General features: G+C 38.6%; 1 protein-coding gene across 7 annotated transcripts in view; it reads left to right on the top strand.

Moving 5' to 3' along the window:
- The window catches only part of scn8ab (sodium channel, voltage gated, type VIII, alpha subunit b), a 45719-nt gene that overhangs the window by 1968 nt on the left and 29091 nt on the right, over positions 1-14660 (top strand). For 4 of the 7 annotated variants that reach the window (XM_084928275.1, XM_084928274.1, XM_084928273.1 and 1 more), the window contains exons 2-6: positions 1388-1725; positions 9138-9256; positions 9468-9557; positions 9652-9780; positions 11858-11949. In XM_084928275.1, the coding sequence (XP_084784401.1) occupies positions 1444-1725; positions 9138-9256; positions 9468-9557; positions 9652-9780; positions 11858-11949 (712 nt within the window). In that variant the 5' untranslated portion in view covers positions 1388-1443. Of the gene's footprint in view, positions 1-131; positions 379-1387; positions 1726-9137; positions 9257-9467; positions 9558-9651; positions 9781-11495; positions 11588-11857; positions 11950-14660 lie in introns of all 7 variants that reach the window. The other 3 variants (XM_084928276.1, XM_084928272.1, XM_084928271.1) reach the window with 2 other exon arrangements.

Raw genomic sequence — 14660 nt, 5'->3', positions numbered from 1 at the left:
TCCTATTTTTGCACTTTTTTAAAAATTCTTTTCATGTGATCCTTTAAGTTTTGCTGGAAATCATAAAAACGACATCTGCAAAATTTCGAGCAGTTTTACTGCCTGTTTTTTTGTTTGTTTGTTTGTTTTAGATTTGTCCCAGCTTTACCTGTGAGTGCACATGAACTGCTGGTCATGCTATTGCATCCTGGTTTGAATCACCTTGACGGATCAATTGATGTAGCGTTGGTGGAAGGAGACTTGGAGGTTGTGCCGTGGTTGGGTTACTTAAATCGGACTTCGTTCCCCTTCTTTTTCTCCAACATACTCAGATACCGGGTTGCCGGATCTCTCTCTGCCTGTGGATTGCTTTTGAGTTCTTTTTTGATTTATACCCAGGTCTGTAACCTTGCCATTGTTCCCCTAAATGTTTTGCACACACTCATGTTTGAATTTTTTGACTTGACTGTTTAATATAGTGTATTATAGAACATGCACAGCCATCTGGGGGACTGAAATCTATCTATTCAGGGTGCATGAAGACAGTATTATAACCTTACTTTTAAGCAATGAGTCAGAGTATGAGAGGCTAAATAACAGTGACCAATTCATAAAATCATTTATGCATTGTGGCATTTGTAAAGTGTATCACAGTAGGGGTCAGGTGGATGAATTTGAATTTGAATCACAAAAACTGTGATTTATGGGCAAACTAAATGTATTTTAAAGCCAGCTCATCATGCACAGTGAATATTTACATTATCATCATGGATGAAACCCCACCCTGACTCGCATTAAGTTTATTAAGTTCTTTTGGTGACAGTGTTCTCATGTCTGACTTTACTGAAATGAGAAATGTCTGGTGCTTTCTGGCTTGTGTGTTTGTTTTGCACTGAAGAAGGCTGAATTTGCCTGTGTGCACTTAACATTTCTACTAGCAGCAAGAGCTGTTTGAACTCCACCACAGCTTAGTTTTTCCATATCTGGGTATATCATTTCCATAGCTGAAAGCTGCACATATGCTGCTGCAGAGTTGGATGTCTCTTCTAGTGAGAGCTACCACTTTCACATTATGGTTTTTCATTTTATTCTTCACTACTTTAGGTGCTGTGTAGATGCTGTGTAAATGTAAAGTAAATGCAGAATATAATGTCAAATATATTTTGAAGGAGAGGCTATCAGACGTACAGTGCATAAACTCAAGAAGAGAAAACTTGACACGTCTCCTTGTTATGTAAAGTTGGGGTCACAGAGGTGAGAACAAAAGGGAATTCAATGCTGTCTGTGTGCCTCAGTCATTAAGGCTGATGGTTAGATGCTTGCGCTTTTTATTTCTTTTAACCCTCTTTTTCTCTTTGTTGAGTATCTGTTCTCACTCTTCCACCCTTTATCGCTGTCTTCCTATCAGAGCTGGATGTCTGGGATGGAAAACAAATAAAGAGGAAATAGCTGCAGGATGAAAACATGGCCGCACCCCTTCTTGCACCCCCAGGACCTGACAGCTTCAAGAAATTCACCCCGGAGTCACTCGCTAATATCGAGAAACGCATCAAAGAAGAGAAGAACAAGAAGCCGCCCAAGCCAAGATCAGACAGCAGTCACCGCGACACATCCGACGAAAATGAGCCCAAGCCCAACAGTGACCTGGAGGCTGGGAAGAGCCTGCCGTTCATCTACGGCGATATCCCTGATGGAATGGTGGCCACACCACTGGAGGATTTGGACCCGTTCTACGTGAATCAGAAAGTAAGTTGTTATACAGCCTTACTCCACTAAACAAATGTCCTCTTCTTACCAGACAAACACCACATATATTAAATCAAGTTTAAGGATTCCAACTCTCTTGAATTCTCTGAGTAGTATTAAACCATTGTCCTGAACCTCCTGATGGGCAACTGCCATCACTGTAAACTTAACACATTAGGTGATTTGAAATGAACAACAAATTTAGATCTCATATCACTTCAAGCAGAAAAATCAAATTATTGTTACCACAGAGCTAGAGATAACAAAGATGACCTTGAGGCAATCAACTGCTTTTTAAAACTATTTTTTAGTCATGGTACTGGGGCTTCGAGGCAGTCATTAGAGTGTGCTTTGATAAAATAAAATGCCTGTGAGTTTATATATATGTTGGGTTTTTTTTTTACTACACTTGTACAATGAAAGCAAAGCTGAGGAAGAAGGACATTTGGCTCGGCTCGTGCAACACTGCAGGGCTGCTGTGGAATGCAGTTCTTGGGCAGCGGTTAGTCTCAGGTTTCTGCAGGGTTGATTAATAATATGTGTTAATGCATAATAAAGATGATGTAACAGCTTGAGGGGACGGCAAATTTGCCTTCATGTTTCAGTGCTATTGTGAACTGAATTCTGTTACGACAAAGCAAACTCCCACATAACAAGTGCTCTGTCAGGATGGCGGAGGAGAAAAAATGATCTAACTGGATCGTGTTTATCAGCGCAGCATATGTGTGTGATTTCTCGCAACGTGGAAGTTCATTTTCTCTCGTTTTCTTGAATTTTAGTGTTAAACAGTACATTTCTTTAATTTTAAAATAGATAAACCAGAAAAAATCAAAGGTTTTCTCAGCGTTCCTTCAAAATCATTGTTACGCAGGATTTGTAATGTTTTTTTTCCTCTCAACATCACACAGTCAACTAATTTTCTTACTTAATGAAAGAATTCATGTGATGTAACTACAGATGGCAAAAAAACCCAAACTCATATTCCGCCCCAAGTCATGTATTTCTTATTAATGAGACCCAAGGCGCTGAGATTCCTGTCACGCCATACTAGGAAAAGAGGAATGAGTAGTGGAAGGCAGAAGATGGCAGAAGAGGACAGGGAGTGGAGAGAAAAAGGCTGGAGTGTGCAATAGTACTTTCAGCTGTGTATAGGTGGGGAGTAGCCAGTCTCCAGTGTGGTAGCAGGGATAATGTGTAAGAGAATCTGTGGGCTCTGTAGACGCCAGAAGCCCAGTCAGCAAGACTCGTGATCTCAACGAGAAGCACTTCCTCGTAGGCTGGATGGAACTATTAAGTACATGTGACTTTTCTGATCTATTGAGCCAAAGCCCTGATTCAGTGGTATACATATATGTATATATATATATATATATGTATACCACTGAATCAGGGATATTCAGTTAGAATATTCAGCATTCTTAAAAAAAAAAAAAAAAAAGTCAAAACGTGTAAAATTTCCATGTCATTTTGTTACATGAAACATTAAATTTAATGAAATCTGGTCAAATGAAATTTACTTGATTCAGTTTATGTTAAGCTTATTTCTCATAATGATTTATTATTTGAATAAATAAACATTTGTCTTTATATATTTCATTTGCTATTTTCTTAAAATAATTGCTTCATGTTTACAAAGGCCAAGAATAATTTTTCAGATTGATCTAAATCTTCCTGCAGAGTTTTCTTTTAAACAGTAGTGTAAAGATAATCAACCCCCTGTGTATTTATATGCTCTTACTGTCCAGATGATTTGCGGTACATGGTGGAAGTATTCTTTAAAATGGTTATGATGACATGATAACATCTACATTATCAGTATACAGGGTTCTGCTTCAAACGAAGTAGCATAGCATAGTATTTCCACATGGTCTTTGACCAGAATATCATGCGAGAGGTCTTTTAGACTTATATTTCTTCCGTTGGTACAAAAGCCAATATAATACCGTATAATTGCTGCAGGTACACTTATGTGCCGTGTCAACATGCATAAGCTAAATAAGATCACTCAGAAATATAAAAATGCCTCACTGGCGACTTACAGCCACAGTCCTTAGTTTGTTTTTTTTAATCCTCTGAGCAGCTCTGTTGGTGCAGCTGTGACTATGCTGCATGGCTGAAGAACACATTTACACTAAATTAGGTAAATAAGGTATGGATGCTAAACTTTTACACTTCCATCCATCTTTGGCTTCACTGATTCCTGCATACAGTATGTGTTTCTGAACATATCAATACAGGTTTTGATTTCTCTTTATTCTGCTCAGTCACGATTTGCTTCCCTTATCACAGCTAATTATGCAGTGAATCAGCAACATCATACCATCTTTCGTACCAGTGAACTGCCTAATCCACTCATGTATTTAACTTTGATCATAACCATGGAATTTACTCTAGTTAGTTAGTTCCTCTTACTCCTCTCCCCCTGTTTCTGCAATCACCTTTTCGGGCTGCTCGTCTCCTCTGCTCAACCCACAGTCGCTCACCGCTGCGCCATGTGTCAATGAGTGTGTCTGAGCGCGTTCATGTGTGTTTGCGTGTGTGTGTGTTACCATCAGCTGCAGGAAACCTGATCACAGCACTTTAATGCAGTGTTAAAGTGGTACTGTATGGAGAAAAAGAAGCTCTGGTTTTGTTAGTTTGAAAGCTTGATGTGCTTTCTGTATGTGGCATTTCTGTGACTGTCGTATTCTAGCAGCACCCAGTCGACCAGTCTGCACAGGCTTGTGCAGGGCAGCAACTGCTAGTGGGTGCACAAGGGGAGCTCACAGCGAAAGGAGCAGTTGCTTCTGAAGCTCAGCATGTAGCACTGCACACACCATTACATTATGTCCCTATCCCATCATCTCTGTCAGTGTGTTTGTCTATCTCCATTACTCCCCTTTCTCCTCTCCTTTCCGCTGCCTCCTCTCTGGCATGTTTTTTTCCTTTCGGGGTGTAGTAAATTAGAATGAAGCCCAGGCTTTAGTGCTCTGTCTGAGTCCTCAGTCTCTGATGACACAGCATCCTCCTGTTCTGAGCTGAGTGAGGAACGGATGGAGGGAGGGGAAGGGGGTTGAATGTGCTTTCACTGCTAGCCAGGTTGGTATTAAGAGGGAAGGTAGGGTAAGGGGTGGAAAGTGTTTGTTTTTTGTTTGCAGCACAGCATATGGGTAAGGAAGTGGGATGACGCAGTTTTTCTGATACAGGTGAATTAGCTTTGAGTCATTCATATTTAGACGTGACCGTCTGTCCACTGAGTTTCGACGGCAGCGAATGAGCTATATTTGCTGACACTTAGTAATTAATTAACATGTCTCGTGAGATCAATGCTGGTTTGCCATAAAGGAAGTGCTATGGAAATAATACTTTGTCAAGTCTAACAATACTTTTACTTTTCCATAAATTTATTCTAGATTGACTTTGTCCATACCAGGTACACTTTACAGATTGGGTTTTTGACCGTTCTCGCATGCAGAAGTGGACCAGATCACGACAGAAATAATATCTACTTTGACACTTTATTGTTTGGTCAGCATCTTAAAAGGGTAAAAAACTGCATGTTTGTCTGGTTTGGGTTAAAAATGATTCTAATGTAATCATTTGTGCATTTTTGTTTGATCTGCTTTATACATTTTTTATGTCCATCTTCTAATACATGTTCTGATCACAAAGACTTAATTGTAGTCAGTTTCATAAAGAAGTAATTAAGAGAAATATACCACCTCTTCCCTGTGACTTACTTACTATAATCTCCCCTTTAAGATTTCATTGAGCTTTCTTTGTTTCTCTCTCCTCCTCTTCTCATCTCTAAGTTTCTCTGCTGCATGCCTACCAATTCCTCCTACTCCTCCTCCTCCCTCCATCTACCCATCCATCTCAGGTTTGGCTCTCTCATCTCTGCAGCTCTTTGGCTTTCTGTTCTGCATCACTCCCCCTCCATCCTCTTATCTGTCTCTCTTCGGCTCTCTTTGCTTGTGTCCCGTACCTCCATGTGTCCGCTCCATGCAAACACAAACACATCTGCAAGTAGACTGCCATTGTAGCTGCGTTCTGTCTCCTGATTCTTGCATGTGCTTTGTTGAGAGTTATTACCATTTCCACAGCTTTGCAGCAAAGGTGGCTTGGTAGAATGAAGCCCGACCTGCTGAGTCGTGCATTTAAAGGTGTGCATATTCATTTGTTTATAGCAATATAGATCAGTGCTATTGTGATAAAGCGTATGCACTGTACCTTCATGCACTTTGTGTGAATGACTACAGTAATCATTATGTGCCGCACAGTCATTTGTTTGGTACTTATCTACTATAGCCACTCTATTTGATTGTATGTTTATCCATTTGAAGAGATGCAATTGAACCACTCGTTCACTACATGTTAAATATTTTCATCCCGCTGGAATGCTTTGTGAAGGCTAAAACCTTAATTTCATAATGATGAACTGATTCACTGTCTGTGATCCTACTTTACAGAGTTTGTTCAAGAAATTAATTAAACCAGGGAAAATTGTTCTGTCAGTTAGGCACTTTGAAGAATTGAAACAGTCAAAGGTATCCTTCTCACATTCACTCAGCTGCTGATTTCATTGGTTGGACTCAGGATGGTGGCTGCTAACGATGACATGCTTCACGTGTGTGCCTGTTTTCTTGTGCAGGTCCTTCCATCTAGTTTTATTCCTTAAAAAACTGTGAAAAGTGAATTCCAGTTTACAAAATACTCTTATAATTTATATCTGACCACAAAGATTTGCTCCCATTTTTGGGATCAGGAACAAAAGTTGCACTGTCCTTTTTTGTGAACACCATTTATAGTCATATGTTAGTTCGACTTTTTTTTTTTTTTTAAGAATATGACTTAGGATGTGCAAAAATGGCCTGTAAAAATGGCACGTTTACTAAAAGAATTCATTCATTCACTATATATAAGGTTCAGCGATTCATTGATTATATGATCAATTAAGGAAACTGCCCGACATTTGCGAACCTTGTAGTAACCATGCCAAGTTTGCGTCAACAGTAGATTTTTCTGTCTCCAGGCTGAGACAATTCATAAAGTAGTTAGAAAGTCTTTACAATTGAGTCTACGGAAGTTTCTGCATTCCCAGATGCAGCAGAGGGTGACCTGGAGTACTGTGAAAAAGTCTTGATCCACTCCTCTTTTCTGTGCTGCTAAGGAGCCAGATGTTCTTGTAGTTTTTTTTTTTTGTGGATACCATCTGCCTTTTCTGTCATTTTCAGTCCAGTCCTTTGAAAATAATCACAGACACACTACTAGTGCATTAAAAACATGAATAGATAATGAGACACACACAGTAGAACACTATCACTCATGGATTGACCTCCCCAGAGCTCGGACCTCAAAATTACTGAAGGAGTGTGGGATCATCTTGACAAAGAACAGAATAAGACAGTCAACATCCACAGACGAGCGTTGAATGTCCTCGAGGAAGCCTGGAGAACTATTCCTGAAGACTGCTTAAATTACAAAAAAGGCTTGGCAAATTGTACAAGCTCTGTTTTTGCCTTATAGACTATATTTCGATGTTTGTTTGTTCATGCTTCAATAAATAGCAGCACCTTTCCCCCCTGTATTCTTAGCAAACGGGATGGGTAAAGATATACCATACTACAATATGGATTACTATAATATACAATAGAGACTCAGGTTTTTAAAAGCATCAGTAAACCCATATGACTTATCTATCACAATATCCTTGACATTGATTAGCCTATCATAGTCTTGCACAGTGGGCATATGTAAACTGCTAATGAGATATTCCTGTCCTTCCATCCCAATGCTGTATTTGCCTGGTGAGCGAAAACCTTCACTTGACCTCTGGGAGAGATTTACCCTTTGGACAAGACTTGGACAAGTCTGTGATTTCCTCTTTTTCCTGTGGTCATTAAGTAGATAATCCTTTTTATTTTTCAAAAAAAAAAAGTAAGAGGATATTTTGAGTAGTGGATATGATCTATGGACAAAGAGCAGCAGGAAAGGGGAAAGGAGGGGGAGAGTAAGGAGTTGTCTGATCTAGAGGATACATTTTGTCTTTAGCCAGACTAAGGGAACTATTTTTGATTTAATTAGATTTCTGGACACCACTTGATTCAGGACACTTTGAGTCGCCTCCTCGTTTCTTTTCCCCTGGTGGAAATCCCAAACTCACGGTGTGTGTATTTGTGATATGGTTTCTAAAGACCAAATGCATCTATCATATGGGTTATCACTACAGAAGTACAAGGATTCCTCGTCCTTTTCTTCTTCTTCTTCTTCTCATTACTGTTACTATTATTACTTCCATATCGATTGGCTCAATGAACTGAGCTAACTGATAATTGATATCCATCCATAACATTTTATGAATGCAAGCTCACTGCGATATAAATGATTAGCTTTTGAACTAAGAGGATACAATCGCTGTTCTTCAGTGAGGGCATAACAAAGAACATGATCAGTTTTCTCCATATAGTGGCAGCTGATATTGTTAGTGATGTCATAAAGACGCAGAAGAGGCTGTTGTGAACAAAGAAAAATATCCAGGCAGCGTCCACATTCATAACTCACTTACATTTACATCCAAACAACACATTTATAAATTGTCAGTGAACCATCTCTAAACTGCATTGCATGTAGATACAGAAAAAAAAGGAACAAGTGCTTGCAGCAGCTGTAGCTATGAATGCACAGTATCCCTGTGTTTGTTTGCAAATAATTCCTCTTACTGTCACCCCCCATAGTTTTGTCCAACACTGGGCTCAAACGTCCACAAACAAACAAACACACAATGCTGTCTCACCCCAGTGCCCAGCCCCACTTGGCCCGGTGCTGTTTATGGGTGGGGACCGGAGCAGTCGTTGAGAGCCTAGAGTCAGCAGATCTGCCCTGATCGATGACAGCATTTGCCGTCTCCTTCCAGTAAGAGCTTTAAACTTGGGACGAAGAGAGACATTTGGCCACGAAAAGGAGAGTTTCCCATGTGCCTGTCTGCTGATCCTGAAGCTGCTCAAAGCTTTTATCAGGGGGAAAAGCTGGCCAGGGCAAAGTCCCAGTATGATGTAAGAAGGACAGAACTGTAACCCTGATTCCTGGGTGACTGATCACCCATGTCAGTAGAGACTCTTACTGCTGCTTTCTATGTACCTTTATCTCTTTATTACTGTTTTTAACCTGTATGCTTAGATCACTGCAGGGTAATTATTTCCAAATATGTATAGTCACAAACCAATAAGCAGGAAGTACAGTATAAACTCCAGTATTACAATCAGCCTTGTAGATACAGAAGAAACCAGTGTATTCAGAGGTCAGCTCAGTAAGCTCTATCATCATACTTTCAATAAGAAAATATGAAGGTCTTCAGACTGTTTACTGAATATTTGACATAGAAGTGTTTGTAGGGTTTGTCTGTCTCACTATCTCTGTCTCTCTCTCTTTTCCAGACGTTTATAGTCTTAAACAAGGGGAAAACACTCTTCCGCTTCAGTGCCACGCCCTCCTTGTACATCATAAGTCCTTTTAATCTACTTAGGCGAATAGCTATTAAAATTTTGATACATTCATATCCTTTCAAGTTATTTGATTTGTTTGCCTTATAGTGAATGAAAACATTTTTTCTGTTTGCTGTTGAAGTGGCCAGCAGTTATTTTAATGAACTATAAGGACTAAATGTCCCTGCTGACTGCTCTTCTTTAAGTTTATCTTTAATGTTAAAGCCATATTTCAGTTATTATGGACGCAACTGTTCAGTCTTTCCTTAACTGTGTTCTCACGCTATTCAGCATGATCATCATGTGTACGATTTTGACCAACTGCATATTCATGACATTCAGCGATCCCCCAGAGTGGTCCAAGCAAGTGGAGTAAGTCCACCTCCATACTTCTCCTCAGCAGTCATATCCTCATTTGATGTTCTCCTCACCTTTTTTGTCCTCTTCTTTTTTTTGTCCTTGAAAGGTATACCTTTACAGGTATCTATACGTTTGAGTCACTCACAAAAATTGTTGCCCGAGGTTTTGCCATCGACGGGTTCACCTTTCTCAGAGACCCTTGGAACTGGCTGGATTTCATGGTCATTTCAATGGCGTAAGTACTTCAGAACACATTGATTTGTAATCAACAAAAATACGACTCCTCCCATCTGAAAGACAAAACTCGCAGCTTGAAAACGGCACAGATAAATATGCACTGTCTGAGTCTTCTTTTGCAATCTTGACTCAGAATATATTTGTATTTAAAGTTTATATTTTATTGATCATAGAACAGCCAACAACTGTGACTTTGAGAAGTTGAAAGATTGGAATCAGATCAGGGTGTTTGTGCATCCTTCAAAAGTCTCGAAACTTCTTAAAAACACATTTTCTGTTATAAGGCGTTTAAAATGATTGAATTGACTTAACTTCAGTTGGGATGGGTCCTAAAAGTTTTCAGTCTGCCATACTATTGATAATAAACACATAAGGACAGTCTCTTTTCCTTAGTTTTCTTTAGTTTTATCTTATTCTCTTTTTCCTGAGCTAACATAATAACATATGTAAGTTTTGTCCCAGAAAGGAGTTTAAAGTGGTATGGGAAAGGTCCTAAACTTAAATTTAACTGCTGATGCCAGCAATACATTTCTAAAAAGTTGAAACATTAACATGTTTACCATATGAAAGTTTCTGGCATATTGTACTCATACTTCATAGCACAGTACCTGCATTCATTTTAGAAATAAGCTCCTTATTTGATCATTTTCTATTCAACCGTCATACTTCTTTAGTTTCTGAGCTATTTTGTTCTGGCCCATCTTAAATGAGCTCAGTGAGTTTCTGGATGCATTTTGCTGTTGATAATATGGTATTAAAATGCATTTGTTTATGCACTGATAAATTTTAGGTTTTGTTAAGGTTTTCAGAAGTGCTCCTGAGCCCATTTAATGATTTCCACTGCAGAATTATTACTCTGATCTTGATGCATTCCCACCTGCTGGCAAGAAGATTGGGGCCATTCAGTACTGGTTTTCAACCTCGTCCCTCACATAGAAACTCTAAATTATACCATACACTTCTCAATTTAGGGTTCAAAAATTCTTAAAGCTCTCCTCACTGTGACGTCTGAAAGACCCCACCTACCTGGGATGCTTTTAACCCCCGTGGCAAATTAAAAAAAAAAAAATCAAACATCAGTTTGCTTATATGAGTTTTAATCTGACACTTTTGTGCAATTTATCAGTCATAGTAACAAAGTACAGTACGCACATTTTATGTTAAATACTCATATAAGCTCAGAATGATTTGAACATTGTTAAACTGGGGTTTTATTTGTGATTCTACACACTGGCATGTTTCTTATCAACACTTTTTTCATTGCCAGTTTGCTCTTGCCTGGGTATAGATTATGAATTTCTTTCCTTTTTCCTATTTGCTAAGTCGTGCATGTGTGAAGGCAACAGGGGTTCGTTAATTTGAGAGAATGAAACCATTTATCGCTTTATTCACAGTTAAAGTGATTGTAAGTTGTAAGTAAAGTTGATTGTAATGCACTCAAAATAATATTCATGCCCAAAATGCAAATTTTCCTTAACAGTTAATTATTTGGATAAATAAATCATGGATTTTATATGTTTCTGTTGCATTTTGCATTTTTGGGTGTGATTTGTGTTGATATTTTTAAAATGAAACACTCCAACACGATGGCTAATCCACATCACGCCATCACAGTTGCTGACAATGCTTATTCACATAGTCTGTATTAACCTCTTTCTTTCTTTCCCCTGGTCAGCATGGCTGCTGAGTAACTGTATCTGATCCACCTTGCAGGTATATAACAGAGTTTGTAAACCTAGGCAATGTGTCAGCTCTGCGTACGTTCAGGGTTCTGAGGGCTTTGAAAACAATTTCAGTTATCCCAGGTAAGAGAGTCCAGGTGTTTGTGTTTGCGGGTGGGCGAGCCACGGGGTTGATGTTAGGTGTGGTTTTGTTCCACTCCCTCTCCTCTCCTCTTCTTTCTGCGTTCTCTTCCCACTGGTTGAACAGGTGTTCTTGCTCTCACCGTGGTGTCCCTCCTGGTCTTCGATGGTGGTGCTGGTGTCGTGTTCTTGCGCATACGTGCGTGTAGTTATCGTGTGTGTGTGTTGTGTGTCATGGGGCTCTGTTCTGTGTGTCATCCTACCTTGTTACAGATATATAACAGAGTTTGTGGACCTTGGGAATGTCTCGGCGCTGAGAACGTTCAGGGTTCTCCGAGCACTGAAAACTATTTCTGTCATTCCAGGTGAGACTCCCATTTAAACACTAAGGCTGAGCTTACATTACCTCTTAGCTCTGTTTGTTTCTTTCATTTTAGTCTTTCTTTTACTTTTAAAGAAGGTATTGATTTTGAATTATTTCCTTTGTTGTTTAACTTTTTATTTTTTATTATAATCAAAAATGGTAGCAATACATTTTTGATAGGCTTAGCAGTCTACTTGCACCTCACATTAAATTAGAAATGTCCAGAGCTGGCATAAGTTAAAGGGAAAAGTTTACTCTAAAAGCTATTCTGCATGTTGTTAAAAGTGATTAAATGAACAAACTAATTATTGTGAATTTTTTCACCAACTGTCACATCAACTGTGTTCAGTTTTACTACGTTCTTTGATCCAAATTATCACTGCAGGGATTTGTTTTTAACACTATTTCATTCCCTAAGACTGCCAAGCCTAATCTGACAACTGCATGAAGCTTTGAAGTACATGCTATTACACGTTTGGCTTTAAGAGGCTATTCTTTTTATTTTATTTTATTTTATTTTATTTTATTTTATTTTATTTTATTTTATTTTATTTTATTTTAATCAGGATGTAAATAAACTTTTTTTTTTCTCTTTTGAAGATCTTTATCCATCCTGGGAGTGAAAGAGAAAATATAAAGAAATATTATAATGTGTTACATTTCTTTGCACTTTAGATTCTTCAATCATCAGGGAGCCAAATATAATTTGGTCTCATTTCCCATTCTTTGGTGTGATAAGAAACTTAAGTCCTGATTTCCAAATTGACATAAGTTAGCGAGACAGCCTAAATCCACAGAGTTGTTACAAGTATTCCAAGGTAACCTTCCAAGTACCTTGAAAAACTGTACATGAGTGTAGTGTACTACTGTAATCTAAATATTTCATATGCTCTAATTTTCTTTTTATGTTGGCAACAAACAATAGGTCTCATTTCTATATTTTTATATACATCACGTTCACCCGTTGTATTTTTTTTGACAACTCTGTAAGCACCATCGCAGCACATTACATGCTTCACACATACAGCATACACAGACAGGGTACAATAATGTTAATTTCAAGCGTACAACACTTAGTGTGGTAAAACCAGCTTGAAGTTTCAACACGATGAGAGAGAAAAACAGATGCCCGGGATGGAAATGGTTCTTCGGTTAATGCAAGGTCATCACCACGTTTTAGACGAGTGATGCTGACATAGTCACTTCCTTCAGCCTTAGCGTTTAAATGACCTGCATGACATCTCTCATTGCCCCCTTACCCCCTACCTACAGGCACGTACTCTTCCTCGCCTGTCCTCTCTTTCTCCTCTTCACTTCCTGCTTCCTCGATTGAGCCTGATTATGTCCACTGTTATCTGTTTGTTGTGCTGCTGTGTGCAGTTCATTTGTTGGATGCAGTGTAATTATAAAAGAAAGCTACTCAGGGATGTTCCCATAGATGAACACACAGATTTAAAGGAAATTAGGTCTTTTTCACATGGATCCTAAGTTACACAGTTGTACAGTTCCGATAAATCAGCTTCGTATTTCTTTAGCTCTCACTGTGCACATTGTGTACAGTTGTTATTTTTTAAAAAAAGAAAGTAAACCAAGTTTCAAGTCTAAGGTTTTACATATTGGGACATAAGAAAAAGCAATCTGGTACTTTTCAGATCTTAAAATGATTTAAATACAACCTAAAATCAACAACAACACATGACATTTTGTCCATTATTTATTTAACAAAAAAGTAAGACAAAGTGCAGAAGCAGTGTGTCAACAGTACATCTTATGATTCATCAGCTTATAGAACCACTTTGAGCAACAATAACTTGACGTCATCATTTCCTGTTTGACATTATCAGTCTCTTACATTGTTGTGATGAAACCACTCTTGGACCGCTCTTCTTTACAGCGTTGCTTCAGTTCCTTGAAGTTCACTGATATTTGTTTGTCCACAGTTTTCTTATCATTGTCCTGTTCAGTGACTCAATGTCAGCCAAGCCATAGCTATAGAAATGGCCTCACGTTTGAGAATATTTTGGTACACAGAAGAGTTTACGCTTTGCTTGTGCTGCTGCAAAACCAGCCCAAATAATCACCCCTCCACCACCGTGCTTCACAGTTGGTGTGAGATGTTTGTTGTGATATGCTGTTTGGGTTTCACCCAGTGTGATGCTGTGCATTATGACCAAACATCTCCACCTTGGTCTCATTGTTCCAGACATCTTGTAGTTTCTTCAGATGGAAATTGGTGAACCTAAGTTGTGTTGTCATGTTCTTTTTAGAGAGGAAACTTTCTCTTGGCTTTCCTCCTAAACATACTTGTTCAGTGTTTTTCTGACTATACCAACATGAACTTAACATTTTACATGCTAACTGAGATCTGTAGTTTGAAATGTAGCTCTTGGGTTATTTGCAGTTTCTCTGAACATTGCATTCAATTCTTCAGACTACCGTAATTCCAAAACATCTGCTTTTATAGAGGTGGTGCATTTGATAATCAGCACCTGGCTGTTTTTCACACACTGCTTCTGCATTTATTTATGTTAAAAAATGATGACACAGTATAATATGTCATGTCAGTTGTTCATCCATCTGAAGTTTTCATTTGGAGACTAGCTAAGGACCAGATGATTTTCATCATATGCATAACATCAGAATTAAAATTGTTCAGCTTCTTTTTATATAAATATAAATACAGGAGTGTGCCTTTCTAATGGAAACATCCCA

Source organism: Perissodus microlepis, chromosome 5 (assembly GCF_051167445.1).
Source record: "Perissodus microlepis isolate ML-2025 ecotype Zambia chromosome 5, ASM5116744v1, whole genome shotgun sequence".
Taxonomy (NCBI): domain Eukaryota; kingdom Metazoa; phylum Chordata; class Actinopteri; order Cichliformes; family Cichlidae; genus Perissodus; species Perissodus microlepis.
This window is presented reverse-complemented; position numbering and strand designations above follow the sequence as displayed.